The sequence below is a fragment of the Babylonia areolata genome, chromosome 15, assembly GCF_041734735.1.
Source record: "Babylonia areolata isolate BAREFJ2019XMU chromosome 15, ASM4173473v1, whole genome shotgun sequence".
NCBI classification, from domain to species: domain Eukaryota; kingdom Metazoa; phylum Mollusca; class Gastropoda; order Neogastropoda; family Buccinidae; genus Babylonia; species Babylonia areolata.
In genome coordinates, this window is record NC_134890.1 from 18,022,846 (window position 1) to 18,047,949 (window position 25,104).

General features: G+C 41.2%; 1 protein-coding gene across 1 annotated transcript in view; it reads right to left on the reverse strand.

Moving 5' to 3' along the window:
* Positions 1-2,712: 2,712 nt before the first annotated feature.
* Positions 2,713-25,104, reverse strand: part of LOC143290199 (transient receptor potential cation channel subfamily M member 2-like) — a 66,809-nt gene continuing 44,417 nt past the window's right edge. Inside the window, exons 18-23 of the mRNA XM_076599519.1 lie at positions 22,538-22,777; positions 19,250-19,427; positions 12,433-12,619; positions 9,541-9,662; positions 6,960-7,036; positions 2,713-3,362 (exon numbers count right to left, since the gene is read on the reverse strand). Of these exons, the coding sequence (XP_076455634.1) occupies positions 3,231-3,362; positions 6,960-7,036; positions 9,541-9,662; positions 12,433-12,619; positions 19,250-19,427; positions 22,538-22,777 (936 nt within the window). The 3' untranslated portion in view covers positions 2,713-3,230. The remainder of the gene's footprint in view (positions 3,363-6,959; positions 7,037-9,540; positions 9,663-12,432; positions 12,620-19,249; positions 19,428-22,537; positions 22,778-25,104) is intronic.

Here is a 25,104-nt window from a genome sequence, read left to right on the forward strand (position 1 = left end):
GAGGTACGGGTGGCGTCATGAGCTCTTCACTGTGCACAAACACAATGAGTGCTCCTGTGCAAACGGATTTTCCAAAGTCAATTTTTCATTTATTTTCAAATTTCTGTGTTCACCGTCATCCCCTTTCTGCTGCAGTGTAGGAGGGACAAGAGAGAGGGGGGTGGGAGGATATGCATGAGCAGAGGCATCAAATATGAATGCGAACAAATGGATCCCATTACAATTTTTTTTTTTAAACCATCTACATATGATATTCTTTTTGAAAATAAAATAAAACCCCCACATTTTCTTTCTAATGTGAGGTGAACAAATTCTCCAAACCACTCAACTGTGGTTCATGCACACAGTGCACTGCTAGACAACATGTGACACAAAAGAACAAAATCCAAGCAGCAAATATTACCTGATCCCTCCATACCCCTGGCAAAAACAAGAAAAAACCCCAGGGAATCTACATCAGCCAAACAGCTTGGTTATTCCAATAATCTCATGTAACTATACAATTCAAAGAAAAAGCTTAAAAAAAAATCCTGCACAGTTTTCAAACCACTCAAATCAGTGATGGCCCCAGGTGACAGTCTGACAATCCAAGATAGTGTGCGCATGGGTGGCAAGATAGTGTGCATGGGTGGCAAGATAGTGTGTGCATGCATGCACAACACACAAAATGGCAAGATATTATCTTCACAGTCATCTTTGAAGATACCCCCAAAAACGGTCATACATGTAAAAGCCCACTCGTGTGCATACGAGTGAACATGGGAGTTGCAGCCCACGAACGCAGAAGAAGAAGAAGAAGAATCTTTGAAGATGCCATGCTTGTCAACGCCATGCAGGTCTTCACAACTTAGAAAGAAAAAAAAAATTTTCAAAAACCAAAAAAACACCACTATACTTTGAGTCAAGTCATCAGTAGAAGTCATTATTTTTAAAGTTCCAAAAAAAAAAAAAAAAAACAATAAACATGTTTTCATCAACAGCACTGTAAGTGACACACAGATTACACACTCACACCATGCACAAAATACATATTTATCAATCTGCATACAACAAGTAGAAGGGTAAAGTTGTCCCCAAAGTCTGCCACATACTTGGTTCATGCCACACGTGTGCAGTATGCTTTCAGTGGATTTGGGATACAGACTTGGGGGCAGACAGAAGGACAAACAGCCAGCCAGACACAGACTGCAGGAGAGGGAGAGAGAGAGAGGAGGAGAAACAGCCAGCCAGACACAGACTGCAGGAGAGAGAGAGAAGGAGAAACAGCCAGCCAGACACAGACTGCAGGAGGGAGAGAGGAGGAGAAACAGCCAGCCAGACACAGACTGCAGGAGGGAGAGAGAAGGAGAAACAGCCAGCCAGACACAGACTGCAGGAGGGAGAGAGAAGGAGAAACAGCCAGCCAGACACAGACTGCAGGAGGGAGAGAGAAGGAGAAACAGCCAGCCAGACACAGACTGCAGGAGGGAGAGAGAAGGAGAAACAGCCAGCCAGACTGCAGGAGGGAGAGAGAAGGAGAAACAGCCAGCCAGACACAGACTGCAGGAGGGAGAGAGAAGGAGAAACAGCCAGCCAGACACAGACTGCGGGAGGGAGAGAGAAGGAGAAACAGCCAGCTAGACACAGACTGCGGGAGAGAGAGAAAGAGACAGAAGGAGAAACAGTCAGCCAGACACAGACCGCAGGAGAAGGAGAGAGAGAGAGAGAAGAAACAGCCAGCCAGACACAGACTGCAGGAGAGAGAGAAGGAGAAACAGCCAGCTAGACACAGACTGCGGGAGAGAGAGAGAGACAGAAGGAGAAACAGGCAGCCAGACACAGACTGTGGGAGAGAGAGAGAGAGACAGAAGGAGAAACAGCCAGCCAGACACAGACTGCGGGAGAGAGAGAGAGACAGAAGGAGAAACAGCCAGCCAGACACAGACTGCAGGAGAGAGAGAGAGAGAAGGAGAAACAGCCAGCCAGACACAGACTGCTGGAGGGAGAGAGAGAGAGAGGAGAAACGGCCAGCCAGACACAGACTGCGGGAGAGAGAGAGACAGAAGGAGAAACAGCCAGCCAGACACAGACTGCGGGAGAGAGAGAGAGAGAGAAGGAGAAACGGCCAGCCAGACACAGACTGCGGGAGAGAGAGAGAGAGAGAAGGAGAAACGGCCAGCCAGACACAGACTGCGGGAGAGAGAGAGAGACAGAAGGAGAAACGGCCAGCCAGACACAGACTGCGGGAGAGAGAGAGAGAGAGAAGGAGAAACAGCCAGCCAGACACAGACTGCAGGAGAGAGAGAGAGAAGGAGAAACGGCCAGCCAGACACAGACTGCAGAGAGAGAGAGACAGAAGGAGAAACAGAAAACCAGACACAGACTGTGGGAGAGAGAGAGAGACAGAAGGAGAAACGGCCAGCCAGACACAGACTGCGGGAGAGAGAGACAGAAGGAGAAACAGCCAGCCAGACACAGACTGCGGGAGAGAGAGACAGAAGGAGAAACAGCCAGCCAGACACAGACTGCAGGAGAGAGACAGAAGAAGAAACAGCCAGCCAGACACAGACTGTGGGAGAGAGAGACAGAAGGAGAAACAGCCAGCCAGACACAGACTGCGGGAGAGAGAGAGAGAAGGAGAAACAGCCAGACAGACACAGACTGCGGAAGAGAGAGAGAGAGAGAGGAGAAACAGCCAACCAGACAGACTGCAGGAGAGAGAGAGAGGGAGAGAGAGAGGAGAAACAGCCAGCCGAACACAGACTGTGGAAGAGAGAGAGAGAGAGAGAGAGAGAGGAGAAACAGCCAGCCAAACAGACTGCAGGAGAGAGAGGGAGAGAGACAGAAGGAGAAACAGCCAGCCAGACACAGACTGTGGGAAAGAGAGACAGAGAGAAGGAGAAACAGCCAGCCAGACACAGACTGCGGGAGGGAGAGAAAGAGACAGAAGGAGAAACAGCCAGCCAGACACACACTGCGGGAGGGAGAGAAAGAAGGAGAAACAGCCTGCCCTACACAGACTGCGGGAGGGAGAGAGAGAAAGAAGGAGAAACGGCCAGCCAGACACAGACTGCGTGGGAGAGAGAGAGAGAGAGAGAGAGAAAAGGAGAAACACTGTGGAAGAGAGAGAAGGAGAAACAGCCAGCCAGACACAGACTGCAGGGGGGAGAGAGGAGGAGAAAACCAAAGCCAAAACTAAATGTGGAAGAGAGAGAAGGAGAAACAGCCAGCCAGACACAGACTTTCTTGCATCAGTGCCCACGCCCTCCCCAGCGCCGTCTCCAATAGGAGTACTGGGGAGGTCGCCTTTTCTGTCCCGTCACAGTCTGGGATTTCTGTTGGTCCTGCTCCAGCTGACACTTGAATCCTGGCGGCATACTCTGCTGCAAACAGAAACAGTTACTAAACAGTAAAACAGTAAAAACAGTAACAGTTACAAACTGGAGTGATGGCCTAGAGGTAACGCATCCACCTAGGAAGCGAGAGAATCTGAGCACACTGGCTCGAATCACAGCTCAGCCGCCGATATTTTCTCCCCCTCCACTAGACCTTGAGTGGTGGTCTGGACGCTAGTCATTCAGATGAGATTGACGATAAACCGAGGTCACATGTGCAGCATGCACTTAGCGCACGTAAAAGAACCCACGGCAACAAAAGGGTTGTTCCTGGAAAAATTCTGTAGAAAAGTCCACTTCAATAAGAAAAATAATAAAACTGCAAGCTGGAAAAAAAGCAAAAAAATGGGTGGCGCTGTAATGAAGCGATGCGCTCTCCCTGGGGAGAGCAGCCCAAATTTCACACAGAGAAATCTGTTGTGACAAAAAGAGAAATACAATACTCTGCAAAACTCACTAAGTCTCAACTGGAATCATGGTGGCGTATTCTGTCTTCAAACAATAACAGCTGCGGTAAAACAGTAACAGTTACAAATTCTGCAAACCTCACTCAGTCTCAACTGGAATCATGGCAGCATACTGTGTGTGCAAACAATAACAGCTGCGGTAAAACAGTAACAGTTATAAACTCTGCAAAACTCACGCAAGTTTCATTGCGTGTGGGTGGGGATTAATGGGCAACATGGGTGATGGAGGGGGTAGGGGTGGGAAGGTAAACAATTCAATTCAATTCAATTCAATTCAAAATACTTTATTATCTGCTTCAACCAAAAACAGAAAATTTTCTTTAGGCTCACTTAAAATAAAATGCCCGTCAGCAAAAAAACCAAAAAAACAAAACTGACACACCCTTCACTTATCACCATGTACACATCAATTATTATGTAAAAAGTAAAACATGTGGGTAAGATACTATTACATTCAGAGAGCAACAACTGTGTTGTTTGTGGCTGATGACTGTCTCGACTTTCTATCATCGAATGAGACTACCTCTTTTTTAACAAGCACATTACTGCAAGTTATATTTTCCATGTCCGCATGAAAAGTGTTTCAAAAATACACTTCAAAAACCCGTCTCTGTGGTCATCTCGCGGGTGCAACCAGAGATGGCACACTGTACACAAACAGTGCACTGGGTTTGATCACCGTCATCGTCATCAGTGATATCAGTCGTTTCATTTCGTTGTTGATCTGCTATAAAACTGGCCAGACTTGTAGGCTCTAATGCTTCCACTAGAGAAAGGGGGTGGGGGGGGTGGAGAGAGGCAGACACACACACACACACACACACGCATAACAGATTTCATTTTATCATGAGGAAGGGGGCCAGGGGGCGATAGATGGTAGCAGGCCCTAACAACATTGCCTGCTTCTCCCAGCAAAATCTTTGATTATTGATTAATTTTCTGTCCTCGTCCCACTTCCTCCATTCCCCACCCCTCCTCACACACACCCTTCCAATATCACGTTTGTCTTTCTCAAATCCCTGACACTCACCCTCTCCATTTTACATTTTGTGTCCTATCTTTTCCATATTCTCTCTCTCTCTCTCTCTCTGTCTTCCTTCATCAGCCTCCCCCCCCTCCACATCAGCCCCCTCCACCTCAACCACCCCCTTTTCAGTTGAATAATTTTTTTCCCTGTCATTCAATTTCAGAAATGATGATTTCTAAGTAATATTAATGAAAACAATGATAATAGAAATAACAATAATACTAATAATAGCATCATTTATTTTCAGACCAATATCATCATGTTAGATGAACAGATTGACGGGCGCAATAGCCAAGTGGTTAAAGCGTTGGACTGTCAATCTGAGGTTCCCGGGTTCGAATCACGGTGACGGCACCTGGTGGGTAAAGGGTGGAGATTTTTACGATCTCCCAGGTCAACATATGTGCAGACCTGCTAGTGCCTGAACCCCCTTCGTGTGTATATGCAAGCAGAAGATCAAATACGCACGTTAAAGATCCTGTAATCCATGTCAGCATTCGGTGGGTTATGGAAACAAGAACATACCCAGCATGCACCCCCCAGAAAACGGAGTATGGCTGCCTACATGGCGGGGTAAAAACGGTCATACACGTGAAAGCTCACTCGTGTGCATATGAGTGAACGCAGAAGAAGAAGAAGATGAACAGACTATAAATAAATGAACAACTTCGCCCAGCAAGCAGCGGGGTGACCCAGTGAGCTGCAGTCACCAGCCACCATACTGGAGGGCTGCAGAAAAGTGCCTGCACACCCAACAGAAAGGACAAAAACTGATTGGAATGGCCAGGCTGCTGAGGACCATGTCTTCCATGGGGAAGATATTCTGTGGGTGGACAGCAGAGTTACGCCCCTTGGGGCATCTGTTTTTGATTGGGCGGTTCTAGCCCATGGGCGCATGACATTGCGCTGCTCCAAAACAGGGCAGGGCTAGCAGTTTCTGCTGGATAGCAGAAAGAGACAAAGTGAGAGTGTCAGAATTTCATGTCTGTCTTTCTGTCTTTTGTCAGCCAGGGGTGGAATTTCTCTGTTTACAGCATGTTCCCTGTACATAGCAATCTTTTTAGCCCGTAAACTTACAAATATGCGCTGAATGTATTACCTTTGCAAATCTTAGAAAAATGTCTCCTCAACAGGAAATTTGAGCAACACACCAAAAGATGTATCAATAAACTGGATGAGATACTTGACTGTGTGGTCCCAGTCTTCCCAATTAAGCCCATGACACATTTAACTGAGTAGGAGCCAACCATGTGCCGAAAAAAAATAACCCCAACTCCACTGGGAATTGAACCCACATATTCCCAGCTGTTAGTCTGTGACACTAACCACTTCACCACAGTGACTGGTGCCACTGGTGATCAAATAACTTTTTTTTTTCTCAAGGCCTGACTAAGCGCGTTGGGTTATGCTGCTGGCAGATGTGGTGTAGCATACATGGATCTGACCGAACGCAGTGATGCCTCCTTGAGCTACTGATACTGATACTGATACTGGCAGGCAGGCACTGGCAGTGAGCTCAGTTTTCAGTCATGAGCACTGGCCAACATCTGATCAGCAGTAGCTTCAGAACTGCGTTAACATTTCAGACTTTGCAGAGTCCCAACAACCATAAACAAGGAGAATGCTAAGCTTATTGTGTTGGGCAAACAGGTCAGTGCACTGTCTTTTCTCCACTTTGTTGTGGAACTAGATCATTCTGACACTAATAAACCCTCTGGTTAGCCAAAACAGTTTTGTATTGTATTATATTATTGTACTGTACTAATGTATTGTATTACTCACTTTTTTCACAACAGATTTCTCTGTGTGAAATTTGGGCTGCTCTCCCCAGGAAGAGCGCATCGCTACACTGAGTATTGCCACCCATTTTTTTGTATTTTTTCCTACATGCAGTTGTTCCAACTAACTGGACTGAAATCTGTTTGGTTTTTTATGATCTAGCGTACTTCAAGTCAAACTGTGTAACAATTACACAAAAATTGTACTGGTAAACTGCGTAACAATTACACAAAAATTGTACTGGTAAACTGCGCAACAATTACACAAAAATCGTACCGGTAAATATGTCTGTATCAATGCAAATCAACTCACCATTTGCCTGTCACTGTTTTCCTTGAGGCACAGCAAATATTTCTCTGTGGCCCTTTTCTCAAACTGATCCAGGTGGTCTTGATGGAAACATAAGAAACAACAAAAACATGAACAAGCAAGTATGCATTGAGCAACCATCCAACCAACTAGCTCATGACTGACTAACCAGCCACCTATGCAACAAACTAACCAATCATGATTTTTTTTATCAACAACTGACAACCTTACTTAGGTATGTTAACTATGATTTGTCTTTAACACATTCGAGGTAAAAATTGTTACTTTGTAGACTGTTACAATATTTCAACCTCCTCCCTCAATACATTGTTACTTTGTAGACTGTTACAATATTTCAACCTCCTCCCTCAATACACAGGAACTTAACATAATGAAGTGCAATAGCATGCTTATTCATATTCTTTATGAAACATACACAAAAGGTGACTCAGATTCTCTCTCTTCCCAATATCTCCACTCAAGCTTTTATAACCTCTGCTTCCTCTGCCATTAATATACACAAACCACTTGCACATCCACACACACAAGAGAAACAATTGGTCCTTTTTCACTCACTTGTGTAAACAAAGTGAGTATGTTTCAACACGGTGTTTGGTTACTGTGTGTGTGTCTGTGTCAGTGGTAAACTTTAACATTGCCATTTTCTCTGGGAATACTTTGTCTGCCAATACCAAATTTGGCTTAAACATAGTATGAAATTAATCTTCACAATCATACCAATAACAGGTTGCAAGTCTCCTGAATGAAGCCATATTTCCTAATCATTACCGGTTTACTTCGTTGAGATTCGTTCCAAAATCCAAAAATTCTAAAAACAAGCTTCCCACTGGGTTAGACATACTCGAAGTTAAGTTGTGTTTGAAGACAATGACTTTGCTTTTCTTGTTCACAATTAAAAGGAAAGAAATACAAATTCTGGACACATACAGTGATACTAACTACACCATCAACTTGTTTACTGCATATAAATATTCTACAGTGGACACTGAATTAACTGGAATGAACATAAAAGTAAAATCAAATCGATCGTTTCTTTCAGCCCATTGTACACTGGTTCGTCAGTGCAGATTTAGAGATCTGCCATGTGTTGCAGTAGGCTTGAAGCGATGGCAACGTCTCCTTTACCACCAAACTAAAAGAATAATTGAGATATAATAAAACACACAAAAAACATGATTTTAACGGCGTTATTACGTCCACTACAATCACATCTATTTGTCGCACTAAGGAGAAAGTGTCAATATTGTTTTAAGTATCAAATTTAGTCAAACAACATCAGGTGCGCCACAGCAGTCTAGATTAGTCTGCTTGCTTCGGAACTGAACATGCATGTTTCGATCCTGCTGGCATGCCTTTTTTTTTTTCTTCTTCTTCCAAGCTTATTTCATATATCATATTTAATACAGAGCATTTTTCAACAATTTTTTTTTAATCTCTTTTCTCCTCATGATTCCTTTTGCATAAAGCGCAAAGGATAAGTGAGTCTTGAACGCTTTGCCTCTTGTTTTTTATGGGTCATCAAAATCTGTTGAATTAATTGCTGTTTCTGACAGACTTCCAACATCTGTTAGCGTAACTGCTCAACTGATGGATTGTGAACATCTTAATTAATGAAAGAACAACTGTCCTTAGGGGTGAGGGCACTGATAACATTTTTTTGAATCACTGCTTGGTTTGACAAACAACCCGGTTTTTGTCTGGATACAACATTTGTTGTGCTGGTAATGCAATCCCACCTGTGTTTAGAAATACACCATATATTAGGTTTATTGTTGGTGCTATGTTGCTGCTGGTTCTGGTTCTGTTAGAAATGCAACTGCTGCACTGCAGTGACTGCTGTCACCGCCTCACTGTTTGTAGGGCATGCGTAAGAGAAGTATGTATGCAACACTTCAATGCCCCCAGGTGCACAAGAAATAACCTTTTTGCCTTTGCCTTTCCTTCAAGTGTTGAGCTGAGCCTCCTTCTACAATAACTTTCTTCTTGATTTGATTTCATTTCATATGGATACTCATATTGCGCCTATCGGAGACCAAGCTCTAAGCGCTTTACAAACAAAAATCTCCATCCTTTACCCACCAGGCGCCGTTACCGAGATTCGAACCCGGGACCCGCATATAGAAAGTCAAACGCTTTAACTACTCAGCTATTGCGCCCGTCGTTTTCTTCTGCATTTGTGGGCTGCAAATCCCATGTTCACTCATATACATGTTCAAGCGGGGTTTTACGTGTATAACTTTTTACCTCACCATGTAAGCAGCCAAACTCCATTTTCAGGGGTGTGCATGCTGGGTATGTTCTTGTTCATGTTACCATAACCCACCAAATGCTGACATGGGTTACAGGATTCAAGTGTGTATTTGATCTTCTGCATGTGTGTACACATGAAGGAGATTCAGGTACCAGCAGGTCTGCACATACACTGTTGACCTGGGAGACTGGGAAGTTTTCCACCTTTAACCCAACATGTGCAGCAAAACCGGGGATTGAACTCAAGAAACTGGGGCGTGGATCCAGTACACTAACCATTCAGCCACCACACCTGATCTACTGCTACAATTACCATCTTTGGATTCCTCCCTTGAAAGTGTCTTTGGCCAGCAGTAGCAGTAGCCGAGGACGTAGTGGAAAAACTGGAATCGAGTCACCACCTTGACTTTCTGTTCAAGCTCCTGGTACCTGCAGCTGTGCACAGAACACTGATCTTAATGTCAGTGGGACACAGAGAGAGAGAGAGAGAGAGAGAGAGAGAGAGAGAGAGAGAGGAGGGAAGAGAGGAAAAGACAGGGAAAGACAGAGTCAGAGAAAGAGAGAGAGAGAGAGAAGGGGAAGAGAGAGAGAGAAAGGGGGGGAGGAGAGAGAGGAAGAGTACCGACCAATGTGCCCTCTTCAGGGAGGGTACTAACCATTATGCCACTATTCAAGAAGGGTACTAACCACTGTGCCACTATTCAAGAAGGGTACTAACCATTATGCCACTATTCAAGAAGGGTACTAACCACTGTGCCACTTATCAGGAAGGGTACTAACCATTATGCCACTATTCAGGAAGGGTATTAACCACTGTGCCACTATTCAGGAAGGGTACCAACCACTCTGCCACTATTCAGGAAGGGTACTAACCACTGTGCCACTATTCAGGAAGGGTACTAACCACTGTGCCACTATTCAGGAAGGGTACTAACCACTGTGCCACTATTCAAGAAGGGTACTAACCGCTGTGCCACTATTCAAGAAGGGTACCAACCACTGTGCCATTATTCAGGAAGGGTACCAACCATTATGCCACTATTCAGGAAGGGTACTAACCACTGTGCCACTATTCAAGAAGGGTACCAACCACTGTGCCACTATTCAGGAAGGGTACTAACCATTATGCCACTATTCAGGAAGGGTACTAACCACTGTGCCACTACTCAGGAAGGGTACTAACCACTGTGCCACTATTCAGGAAGGGAACCAACTAATGTGCCACTATTCAGGAAGCGTAACAACCATTATGCCACTATTCAAGAAGGGTACTAACCATTGTGCCACTATTCAAGAAGGGTACTAACCATGTGCCACTATTCAGGAAGGGTACTAACCATTATGCCACTATTCAGGAAGGGTACTAACCATTATGCCACTATTCAGGAAGGGTACTAACCACTGTGCCACTATTCAGGAAGGGTACCAACCACTGTGCCACTATTCAGGAAGGGTACTAACCACTGTGCCACTATTCAGGAAGGGTACCAACCACTGTGCCACTATTCAAGAAGGGTAATAACCACTGTGGCACTATTCAGGAAGGGTACTAACCATTATGCCACTATTCTGGAAGGGTATTAACCACTGTGCCACTACTCAGGAAGGGTACTAACCACTGTGCCACTATTCAGGAAGGGAACCAACTATTGTGCCACTATTCAGGAAGGGTACTAACCACTGTGCCACTATTCAGGAAGGGTACTAACCACTGTGCCACTATTCAGGAAGGGTACTAACCACTGTGCCACTATTCAGGAAGGGTGCTAACCACTGTGCCACTATTCAAGAAGGGTACCAACCACTGTGCCACTATTCAGGAAGGGTACCAACCACTGTGCCATTATTCAGGAAGGGTACCAACCATTATGCCACTATTCAGGAAGGGTACTAACCACTGTGCCACTATTCAAGAAGGGTACCAACCACTGTGCCACTATTCAGGAAGGGTACCAACCACTGTGCCACTATTCAGGAAGGGTACTAACCATTATGCCACTATTCAAGAAGGGTACTAACCACTGTGCCACTATTCAGGAAGGGTACCAACCACTGTGCCACTATTCAGGAAGGGTACTAACCACTGTGCCACTATTCAGGAAGGGTACTAACCATTATGCCACTATTCAAGAAGGGTACTAACCATTGTGCCACTATTCAAGAAGGGTACTAACCATTGTGCCACTATTCAAGAAGGGTACTAACCATTGTGCCACTATTCAGGAAGGGTACTAACCATTATGCCACTATTCAAGAAGGGTACTAACCACTGTGCCACTATTCAGGAAGGGTACTAACCACTGTGCCACTATTCAGGAAGGGAACCAACCACTGTGCCACTATTCAGGAAGGGTACTAACCACTGTGCCACTATTCAGGAAGGGTACTAACCACTGTGCCACTATTCAGGAAGGGAACCAACTACTGTGCCACTATTCAGGAAGGGAACCAACCACTGTGCCACTATTCAGGAAGGGTACTAACCACTGTGCCACTATTCAGGAAGGGTATTAACCACTGTGCCACTACTCAGGACGGGTACTAACCACTGTGCCACTATTCAGGAAGGGAACCAACCACTGTGCCACTATCAAGGAAGGGTACCGACCACTGCGCCACTATTTAGGAAGGGTATTAACCACTGTGCCACTACTCAGGACGGGTACTAACCACTGTGCCACTATTCAGGAAGGGAACCAACCACTGTGCCACTATTCAGAAAGGGTACCGACCACTGTGCCACTATTCAGGAAGGGTACCGACTACTGTGCCACTATTCAGGAAGGGTACTGATTATAGTGCCATTATTCAGGGAGGGAGGGAGTGACATGATACAAGCATTTAGCACTGTCAACTGAAATAAACTGATGAGCACTAAGAAGAAAAAAAAAGCAACCAAGAATGAAGACCAAAAACTGGATGAAGTGAGAGAGAGAGAGAGAGAAAGTGTATATATATATATATATACACACACACACACTCTCTCCCACACACACACACACACTCTCCACACTCTCTGTCTCTTGTTCTGCATGCAGGCATGCATGTGTCCTGAATAGTGGCACAGTGGTTGGTACCCTTCCTGAATAGTGGCACAGTGGTTGGTACCCTTCCTGAATAGTGGCATAATGTGTGTGTGTGAATACGTGCTTGTGTGACAGATACAGAGACAGAGACAGAGAGTGAGAGAAACACATCGTCCTACTTGAGCTGGGCCGTGACCAGGTTGAGAAAGACGATGTTGATGGCAAAGAGATACACCGCAAGGATCCACGGTAAGCAGGGGTTGTTCTCTGGGTATCTAGTCAGAGGGTCTCGTGTCTCCTCCCATTTGGTTTTGTTCTTCTCTCTTCCGTCTATATCTGCCAAGTTGTCCATGTCCAGGTACCAACCTGAAAGTTCACTGATGCCCTAGAAATCATTCATCACCGAAAGGACATGAAAACCTATTTTCTCTGAAGAAATCATTCATCACCTGAAGGACCCAAAAACCTATTTTCTCTGAAGAAATCAATCATCACCAAAGGACCCTAAAACCTATTTTCTCTGAAGAAATCAATCATCACCAAAGGACCCTAAAACCTATTTTCTCTGAAGAAATCATTCATCACCATAAGGACCCTAAAACCTATTTTCCCTGAAGAAATCATTCATCACCTGAAGGACCCTAAAACCTATTTTCCCTGAAGAAATCATTCATCACCTAAAGATCCTAAAACCTATTTTCCCTGAAGAAATCATTCATCACCTAAGGGACCTGAAAACCTATTTTCCCTGAAGAAATCATTCATCACCTGAAGGACCCTAAAACCTATTTTCCCTGAAGAAATCATTCATCATCTAAAGATCCTAAAACCTATTTTCCCTGAAGAAATCATTCATCACCTAAGGGACCTGAAAACCTATTTTCCCTGAAGAAATCATTCATCACCTGAAGGACCCTAAAACCTATTTTCCCTGAAGAAATCATTCATCATCTAAAGGACCTGAAAACCTATTTTCCCTGAAGAAATCATTCATCACCTAAAGGACCTGAAAACCTATTTTCTCTACAGAAATCATTCATCACCAAAAGGACCCTACAACCTATTTTGCCTAAAGAAATCATTCATCACCTAAGGGACCCTAAAACCTATTTTCCCTGAAGAAATCATTCATCACCTAAAGGACCTGAAAACCTATTTTCCCTGAAGAAATCATTCATCACCAAAAGGACCCAAAAACCTATTTTCCCTGAAGAAATCATTCATCGCCTAAGGGACCCTAAAACCTATTTTCCCTGAAGAAATCATTCATCACCTAAGGGACCCTAAAACCTATTTTCCCTGAAGAAATAATTCATCACCTAAAGGACCTGAAAACCTGTTTTCCCTGAAGAAATCATTCATCACCTAAGGGACCCTAAAACCTATTTTCCCTGAAGAAATCAATCATCACCTAAAGGAACTGAAAACCTATTTTCTCTGAAGAAATCATTCATCACCTAAAGGACCTGAAAACCTATTTTCCCTGAAGAAATCATTCATCACCTAAGGGACCCTAAAACCTATTTTCCCTGAAGAAATCATTCATCACCTAAAGGACCTGAAAAACTATTTTCCCTGAAGAAATCATTCATCACCTAAAGGACCTGAAAACCTATTTTCCCTGAAGAAATCATTCATCACCTAAGGGACCCTAAAACCTATTTTCCCTGAAGAAATCATTCATCACCTAAAGGACCTGAAAAACTATTTTCTCTTAAGAAATCATTCATCACCAAAAGGACCCAAAAACCTATTTTCCCTGAAGAAATCATTCATCACCTAAGGGACCCTAAAACCTATTTTCCCTGAAGAAATCATTCATCACCTAAAGGAACTGAAAACCTGTTTTCCCTGAAGAAATCATTCATCACCTAAGGGACCCTAAAACCTATTTTCCCCGAAGAAATCATTCATCACCTAAAGGACCTGAAAAACTATTTTCTCTTAAGAAATCATTCATCACCAAAAGGACCCAAAAACCTATTTTCCCTGAAGAAATAATTCATCACCTAAGGGACCCTAAAACCTATTTTCCCTGAAGAAATCATTCATCACCTAATGACCTGAAAACCTATTCCCTGAAGAAATCATTCATCACCTGAAGGACCCTAAAATCTATTTTCCCTGAAGAAATCATTCATCACCTAAAGGACCCAAAAACCTATTTTCTCTGAAGAAATCAATCATCACCAAAGGACCCTAAAACCTATTTTCTCTGAAGAAATCAATCATCACCAAAGGACCCTAAAACCTATTTTCTCTGAAGAAATCATTCATCACCATAAGGACCCTAAAACCTATTTTCCCTGAAGAAATCATTCATCACCTGAAGGACCCTAAAACCTATTTTCCCTGAAGAAATCATTCATCACCTAAAGATCCTAAAACCTATTTTCCCTGAAGAAATCATTCATCACCTAAGGGACCTGAAAACCTATTTTCCCTGAAGAAATCATTCATCACCTGAAGGACCCTAAAACCTATTTTCCCTGAAGAAATCATTCATCATCTAAAGGACCTGAAAACCTATTTTCCCTGAAGAAATCATTCATCACCTAAAGGACCTGAAAACCTATTTTCTCTACAGAAATCATTCATCACCAAAAGGACCCTACAACCTATTTTGCCTAAAGAAATCATTCATCACCTAAGGGACCCTAAAACCTATTTTCCCTGAAGAAATCATTCATCACCTAAAGGACCTGAAAACCTATTTTCCCTGAAGAAATCATTCATCACCAAAAGGACCCAAAAACCTATTTTCCCTGAAGAAATCATTCATCGCCTAAGGGACCCTAAAACCTATTTTCCCTGAAGAAATCATTCATCACCTAAGGGACCCTAAAACCTATTTTCCCTGAAGAAATAATTCATCACCTAAAGGACCTGAAAACCTGTTTTCCCTGAAGAAATCATTCATCACCTAAGGGACCCTAAAACCTATTTTCCCTGAAGAAATCAATCATCACCTAAAGGAACTGAAAACCTATTTTCTCTGAAGAAATCATTCATCACCTAAAGGACCTGAAAACCTATTTTCCCTGAAGAAATCATTCATCACCTAAGGGACCCTAAAACCTATTTTCCCTGAAGAAATCATTCATCACCTAAAGGACCTGAAAAACTATTTTCCCTGAAGAAATCATTCATCACCTAAAGGACCTGAAAACCTATTTTCCCTGAAGAAATCATTCATCACCTAAGGGACCCTAAAACCTATTTTCCCTGAAGAAATCATTCATCACCTAAAGGACCTGAAAAACTATTTTCTCTTAAGAAATCATTCATCACCAAAAGGACCCAAAAACCTATTTTCCCTGAAGAAATCATTCATCACCTAAGGGACCCTAAAACCTATTTTCCCTGAAGAAATCATTCATCACCTAAAGGAACTGAAAACCTGTTTTCCCTGAAGAAATCATTCATCACCTAAGGGACCCTAAAACCTATTTTCCCCGAAGAAATCATTCATCACCTAAAGGACCTGAAAACCTATTTTCTCTACAGAAATCATTCATCACCTAAAGGACCTGAAAACCTATTTTCCCTGAAGAAATCATTCGTCACCTAAGGGACCCTAAAACCTATTTTCCCTGAAGAAATCATTCATCACCTAAAGGACCTGAAAAACTATTTTCTCTTAAGAAATCATTCATCACCAAAAGGACCCAAAAACCTATTTTCCCTGAAGAAATAATTCATCACCTAAGGGACCCTAAAACCTATTTTCCCTGAAGAAATCATTCATCACCTAATGACCTGAAAACCTATTCCCTGAAGAAATCATTCATCACCTGAAGGACCCTAAAATCTATTTTCCCTGAAGAAATCATTCATCACCTAAAGGAACTGAAAACCTATTTTCTCTAAAGAAATCATTCATCACCAAAATTACCCTAAAACCTATTTTCCAAGAAGAAATCATTCATCACCTAAAGGACCTAAAAACCTATTTTCTCTGAAGAAATCAGTCATCACCTAAAGGACCTGAAAACCTATTTTCTCTAAAGAAATTATTTATCAAAGAGATGGACACAGAAATTCACAGTTGCTGCAGATCTACATATGGGCTTGAGAATCATTTCTGATCACAGTATTCATTCCCTGGTTTAAAAGACCTTTAAAAAAAATATGAAATTCATTCAACAATTACTGGGCTTCGAAATCAACTGCCACATATAATATATCATGAACAGATTTGAAAATCTGTCACTGAAACATATTCATCAAGACATTATCTTGAGCATCTACTATCACCATAAATCTTATTCATGAAACTAGAAATCAACTGTCATAATACCATGTATTCATCTATAAAGTCTTGAAAATCTTATTCAGACTGTAGCCAGGTTGGCTTTTACAATCTTTGTCGGGCCAGCTTAGCAGACGACTTTTGTGACTCACCGAAGGTTACTAAGGAAGTCAGTAAATCAGTCACAAGTTATCTCCCTTTACAGGGAACCGTATGATTTTTCATCAATTTGTTAAATTATAAACACTTCCTAATATATGACATTATATTTTTTTATGTTATTGGACTTCAGAAAGATCATACTTCTCAACTGTAATGATATCATTTGGCCAGAAAGCCTACAACTCTTTTAAATTAATATTTATGTGAATGAATTTTGGTGCGATCTTCGAAATCCACTCAGTTGAAACATACAAAATACCTTTGTTTTCTATAAATCAATATAGCTGCTTTGGAATTTAGATTGTGTATTAAAATATAAATGATTAAGCTTTCTTCTCATGTACTGCTTTCCGTGTACACCTTAATTATAGGCATGCGATGGTACGAAATGTCTGACAGCATTTCGGCCCCACAAAACTATCTCTTCTTCAAGCCAATGGAATTCGTCAATGCCGATTTGAGCAAAATATGTTTTTACAATACCTAGACATTTTTATAGTGCGTTTTGCAGATGTTCGCATTTCTGTTATTAATCTGATTCATATTATATATGTGTAATTGGGTTGTAGTTGGTTTAAACGAAGTATTTCATTGCCGATCACTAGTGTCAAAAGCACTGCCAAGTGGCGCCGACATGGGAGCTGTCCGTTGAGTTTTCTCTTGAATTTTAACATAATAAATCTTTACTCTAGAAGCAGATTCTATAGATGATTTTCATATAGTTGGAATTCAGGTATTTTCAGTTACTTAACTGCTAGAATTATATTACATATCGCAACGTATTAATTGTTGTAATGTACAGAAATGATACATGAACTCGTAAAAAGCTCATTCATTCAGTGACTCTTTTTGTTTACAGTTTTTCATTACATTATTTTTGTAGAAAATGGTTTAGCTTAAGAAAATGCTCATCTCTTGCAGTTTTGTGTGATATATAATATGTCTATGTTAGTTCCCCGAGCCGAAAGTTAGATGCTGCTAATTTGGTCAAACAAACACAAGGCTCGCGGAGGGCCGGTTTCATGAGTCGCTTTGCAGCGCTGGCTTTGCCGTTCGGCGGAACAGAATACAAGAGTGAGCGAATGCCAGACAAGGTGAGAACTCTCCTGGCCTGGAAGAAAGTGAGAATAAAAGAAGAAAACCAGCACACCACCTTCCCGAGTCTACCTTGCCTGGCTACGGCTCTCTTCTGCAAACACCTTCTACCTGTCTTCACCTTCTCTAACACCACCTTACCACCCCATCAAAAGTTGTTTTTTTTCCATCAATAGATGGCACTGAAAATTATTTGTAACAATGAAATTAATTCATCAATCAATGGAACACTGTCAATACAAAAATTCACAAATCAATATATAGACATGAAACTCTGTTGTCACTGCGAAATTCACTGATCACTCACCTGTCCTAAGGATTCATTTTAGCTCTAGTGTTAAGCAGTCATAAGAGCTAGAAGAGGACTAAATATCTAATGTAAGTTTTTGTGTAAGCACAGCAAAATTGTCATGTGTCTAAACATCAGCAATATCACATTCCATGTGATTCAATGATGATAATAACAATGATAATGATGATGGTGATAAGAATAATGCACACTTATACAGCACTCTATCCAGAAAACTGCTCTGGATGCTTTACAAAACACATGATTTATGCAAAACACATTACATCAATGTTACATTTATACAAACCAAAATGTACCAAGTAAACTATACACACACATAAACACAATGCATACATATGTAGAAGCATACATTCGAACATACCTGTTTATACAGAAACCCACCAGGTCCCCTACTCCCCACACAGGCGTATGTACAAAAACACACACACATACATGCTTACGTATACACAAACATACGTGTGTACACACATAGTCAAAGCATACCACATATACCCGGTACTGGATTATAGACTGTTAGAATGGATATGCCACAAGAAACTTATTGCTTGGAGAAGAGGTGAGTTTTGAGGCCAGGCTGAAAAGCCACTGAGCTGGGTGTGTGGGCTGTGAGTTTCTTTGTTTTGTTTTGTTTTGTTTTGTATTTCTTTTTATCACAACAGATTTCTCTGTGTGAAATTCGGGCTGCTCTCCCCAGGGAGAGCGCGTCGCTACACTACAGCGCCACCCTTTTTTTTTTTTGGCATTTTTCCTGCTTGCAGTTTTATTTGTTTTTCCTATTGACGTGGATTTTTCTACAGAATTTTGCCAGGAACAACCCTTTTGTTGCCGTGGGTTCTTTTACGTGCGCTAAGTGCGTGCTGTACACGGGACCTCGGTTTATCGTCTCATCTGAATGACTAGCGTCCAGACCACCACTCAAGGTCTAGTGGAGGGGGAGAAAATATCGGCGGCTGAGCCGTGATTCGAACTAGCGTGCTCAGATTCTCTCGCTTCCTAGGCGGACGCGTTACCTCTAGGCCATCAACCGCTGCCATGTGCCGGCTTCTGGACGAGGGGGGGACTAAACCCAATCACACCCGCTCAGCCATGGCATACACACTCACTCACACAGACTGACAGGAAGACAAACAGCACGCAACAGCCGCTAACCAGAGAAAAAGTAACCGCAAGCAATTACCTTGAAAATACTCCATCTGAATCACCCCAAACATCTGGAGGTAGGGGAGATAGAAGCCTCGAAACACAAGCCACCATGACTGAATGGGGAAGTTGAAATACATCAGTGAGTGGTAACCAACCCCAAAGCCAACTATGGACAGAGCTCCAATCAACATCATCTGGCCAACATCTTGAATCTGAAACATTTGCAGAAGCTGTGTTAACAAGTAGCAGAACTTCATTAACATGGCATACTACCAGTAAAAAAAAACACCAAAAAAAAACACACACAAAAAACTCAAAATAATAACAGTACCAAAAATAACATACTTTGACAATAAGCACCATCATATCCACAACGATGACAACCACCACCACCACCACCACCAATAACAAAAGAACAGTATCAGCCAAACATTAGAAAATCTAACCAAAAGAAAACTCAAGAAAACTGCAAGATTACTGATACACTGCTGTGTATTTCACAGCTCATTTTGTTGCTGTTGTTGCTGATATATGGCCTACTCAGAATACAGCCTCTGAGGTTTTATCCAAGAATCTGACATATGTACAACAACATAATGTAATGTCTCTGCCACTGATAACAGTGTGGTAATGTGAGGCATTGTTGCATACATACATAAATCAGGCTTCTTTTTCTTTTCTTTTAAAGATTCAAATACAAATATGTGTGCATTTTGTGTATGTGCATTTTGTGTGTGTGTGTGTGTGTGTGTGTGTGTGTGTGTGTGTGTGTGTGTGTATGTGTGTGTGTGTGTGAGTGTGTGTGTGTGTGTGTGTGTTTGTGTGTAATAGAAAGTGCTGTAAGTATCTCACTCTTTTTCCATCTTGTATGTGTGTCTGTCTGAAACAGCAGTAGTACTAGACTTAAACATTGTTTATTCACTTTGAAAAACAAACAAACAAACAAAACAGAAAGGGCAGAGAAAAATGCAATAGCAGACTACATTTAACCCAAACATTATGAAAGAGGACTATTTGACAAACAAATAAATCATGCATCAATGATGGTGAGTAAAAACAAAAACAAAACAAAAAAACCCACAAAAATGTGAAACATGGAAACATTAACAATGTTTTCAAAGACAAGTAAACTGAAATACTCTCTTTTGTGCACACCAAAGAATGCATTTTTTTAATGCTTTTTTTTTTTTCTTGAAGGCTTCAAATTATCATCAGTAAATATGAAAACAGATTTTCAATTCTCCAATTTTACCTCTTTTAATGATGTTCAACAACATCATAATAATACTTTGAAATGAATAAAGATTATGGAATAGAACTTTTTTTAAATTGTTAAGGTATAAAACAGACCATCAAAACTGCTCCACAATGAAGGCTGGATCATTTACTCCACAACAAAATTTCCCAGTTTTTAGATCAAATTCCACTTTTCTCTTTTTGTTCTCTGCATTTTTAGCATGTGTCTGTTAACATTTTGCACATCTATCACCTGTAAAAACATACCTTAGAAGGTTCTGCTGCCTGTAAATCACTTCAGATATGGTCATTTTGTAATATTATTGGGCATGTGCATGGGTAGCTTGATGCAAAATTTGCTACACTCTTTCCAGGGTTTTCCAACATCTTTGGAATTTGGTTTCAATGTTGGAGTATCAAAATCGTTTCCGGCATTCCAGGAATAGTACTGCAGTTGATTTGCAGGATTTACAAGGTATCTACAGACAGTAGATGATCAGTGCTTGCAGTTTTTACATGCTGACCACTCTGTGTTGTGATAATTACAGTTTGGTAGTTCACTAGGCTGTGAGTCTTCCTGCTCAATACTCTCACTGACAGATAGATTTTTAACTCTCTCCATACGAACGGCGAAAGAGACGACGTTAACAGCGTTTCTCCCCAATTATCATCATCAAAATATTGCAAGCGGAAGGCTCTTATACTGAAGAGGTGAATATTGACAAAGAATACCACAATTCTGATGACGGAAGCTAAAGGTTGGGTCATTCAGACACCCACTGGACATCCGAGGGGTCTGTGTAGAGGAGAAGAGAGGACTGGCTGTACTGAGTGAGTTAATGGGCATGGGTTCAGACCCTCATGAGCTTTCTACCGCTTCTTCTCCTTTGTTTGTGAGCTGTGACTCCTACGTTCAATTGTATATACAAGTCGGCTTTTACATGTATGACCGTTTTTGCCCTGTAAGCAGTCACACTCCATTTTCAGTGGGGGATGCATGCCAGGTATGATCTTGTTGACACACAATGATACACAGACAGAACTATCAAATTAACTCACTGAGCGCTGTGCCTGAGCACTGCTCTGGCTTAAAAACTTGTCATAGCTAAACAGTTTTTACGATGTTCCTACATGTGTATAAACCGCAAAGAAAGGGCACTAACTTATTTAGTATTTCCGGATGTGTCCACATATATTTTGGAGAAAAAAAAACAGTATATTTTCTGCGGGTTTTTTTTTTCGCATCAATATGGCATGGAAGCCTGATGAGACTGTAAACTCCCCAGCGTTGAATGGGTTAATAAGAATCAACAATATTGCCAGTTCTGCTTCTTGTGAACACAATTACTCACCAAAAACGGTGCGGGTACATTTTCATAAAAATGGGTAAAAATCACAAACAATTGTCTAAATGCTTATCTTGAAAATGTCATAGCCACTCACAGTTTTCAGTGTCCAGACCTTCTGGCAAATACACAAAAGCAATATCTAAAAAGCAAGTATGAAAAATTTTCATGTAAAAAAAAAAAATTCCACAAGCTGAAATACATCCATTGAGAATTTAGTACTGAAAGCAACAGAAGATGAATTAGGTGTGATTCTCGGGACAAAATGTTTTATGATTTTTTTTTTTTTAATTGTCTCCGTAATCTATTGCTTCTCCATTTGTATGATCAGAAAATATCTAGGACAGTGAAACAGAAATGAATTTCACACAGAGAAATCTGTTGTGATAAAAAGAAATACAAATACATAGAGAGGGTTGTGACACATTACTCCTTCCCACCCAGCAATGGAAGGTCTAAAGGTCCCATGTACAATTCTCTCTGCTAGATAAACCAAGTTCTGACGTGCAGCACATTCTTTTCTGCAAGTCGGCAATGATGGTAACAAAAACATACGAACAACTGTTGAAAGAGCTGTCTCTGGGCACAAAGCTTCACTTTGATAGGTAACCACATAATAATCTGTGATTCAATACAGTCTCCGTAATCTATTGCTTCTCCATTTGTATGATCAGGAAATATCTAGGACAGTGAAACAGAAATGATGAGAGGAAAGACAGAAAGAAGGAAACCTCACCCACCATCTTTTCCATGAAGACGACGTACACTCCCATACTTCTGGAGACAGTAAACATGTTCATGAAGTGCATGTAGCCAAACAGAACGGACAGAATCAACATCACTGGTTCTTCACTTTTTGTCAGATAATATTCCACTGCACTGAGGCCAAGGCAGACATACACGACAATATCCAAGGTGCTGTCGTTCATCCACCGTTTCAAAGACAGCCTGTCATCAATCAAACTGCGCCTGCAGCACGCCTGCAACAAAAGAACATGGGCATCACATTACGCACGCAAACACACACAAAGACCATACACACATACGCACACATTTGTTTTACTTCATGCTGTTTTATTTCAAATAACTTTGCAGTTAATGTATTCACTTTGAAATGTTCTGGGAGGCATGGCTTTTTAACTAAAGTCTCAGCTGCACAGTATTGTACTGTATTGTATTGTACTGTACTGTACTGTATTGTATTGTGTTGTACTATACTGTATTGTATTGTATTGTATTGTATTGTATTGTACTGTATTGAATCACAGATTATTTGTCCAAAGAAAAGTTAGCTAAACTCCACATGTGGAGTGATGGCCTAGAGGTAACACGTCCGCCTAGGAAGCGAGAGAATCTAAGCGCGCTGGTTCGAATCACGGCTCAACTGCCGATATTTTCTCCCCCTCCACTAGACCTTGAGTGGCGGTCTGGGCGCTAGTCATTCAGATGAGATGATAAACCAAGGTCCCGTGTGCAGCATGCACTTAGCGCACGTAAAAGAACCCACAGCAACAAAAGGGTTGTTCCTGGCAAAATTCTGAAGAAAAATCTACTTCGATAGGAAAAAACAAATAAAACTGCACGCAGGAAAAAATACGAAAAAATGGGTGGCGCTGTAGTATAGTGACGTGCTCTACCTGGGGACAGCAGCCTGAATTTCACACAGAGAAATCTGTTGTGATAAAAAGAAATACAAATACATAGAGAGGGTTGTGACACATTACTCCTTCCCCACCCAGCAAGGGAAGGTCTAAAGGTCCCATGTACAATTCTCTCTGCTAGATAAACCAAGGTCTGACGTGCAGCACATTCTTTTCTGCATGTCGGCAATGATGATAACAAAAACATACGAACAACTGTTGAAAGAGCTGTCTCTGGGCACAAAGCTTCACTTTGATAGGCAACCACATATTTTTTTTTTTTATAAACACAGAAACAGAAAGGTGCATACCAAAAATTCACACAGATAAATCTATAAAAGAAATAAATTTTTTAAAAAGAAAAAAAAAGAGAGACAAAATAACAGAGTATATTTCAGCACAAATGACTAGAATACAGTAAAATAACAAACTATTGTGATATGAAATCAATACCCCCAAAAAATGTTATGCAACTGAATACAATAATTATAGCCTACCACAATATGTGATGCAATGCAACAAATATGAAATAACACGGCAAAATCCCAAATAACATAACCAAATGCAATATACTTTTACCACAATGTCAACAAAGTCACTACTGTTTGTGTTCAAGCTGCAAGACTGCAAAAAAAACAAACAAACAAACAAAAAACAAAACAAAAAAAACCTGTTGTGTTTGTAGCCGGGTTGGCTACAATCTTCATTGGGCCAGCTTAGCAGACAACTTTTGTGACTTGCCGAAGGTTACTGGAGAAGTTAGTAAATTGGTCACAAGTTATCTCCCTTTACAGGGAACCGTATGATTTTTCATTAATTTGTTAAATTATAAACACTTCCTAATAGATGAGATTATAGTTTTTATGTTATTGGACTTCAGAAAGATCATACTTATTAGCTGTAATGATATCACTAGGCCAGAAAGCCTATAACTCTTTTTAATTAATATTTATGTGAATGAATTCTGGCGCGATCTTCGAAATCCACTCGGTTAAAACATACAAAATACCTTTGTTTTCTATAAATCAATTTAGTTGCTGTGGAATTCAGATTGTGCATTAAAATGCAAATGATTATGCTTTCTTCTCATGTATTGCTTTCTGTGTATACCTAAGTTATAGGCATGCGATGGTACGAAATGTCTGGCAGCATTTCAGCCCCACAAAACTATCTATTCAAGTCACTGGAATTCGTCAGTTGCGATTTGAGCAAAATATGTTACAATACCCAGACATTTTTATAGCGTGTTTTGCAGATGCTTGGAATTCTGTTATCAATCTGATTCATATCATACATGTATAATTGGGTTGTAGTTGGTTTAAACAAAGTGTTTCACTGCCAATCAATAGTGCAAAAAGCACCGCCAAGTAGTGCCAACATGGGAGCTGTCCGTTGAGTTTTCTCTTGAATTTTGACATAAAAAATCTTTACTCCAGAAGCAGATTTTATTGATAATTTTTACATTGTTGGAAATTCAGGATTAGTTATTTGACTGTTACACTTATACACTGTATTACATACTGAGTTGTACTGATTGTTGTAATGTACAGAAATGATGCATGAACTTGTTAAAAGTTGGTTCATTCAGTGACTCTTTTTGTTTACAGTTTTTAACTACATTATTTTTGTAAAAAAAATAAGAGAATAAAAGAAGAAAACCGGCGCAC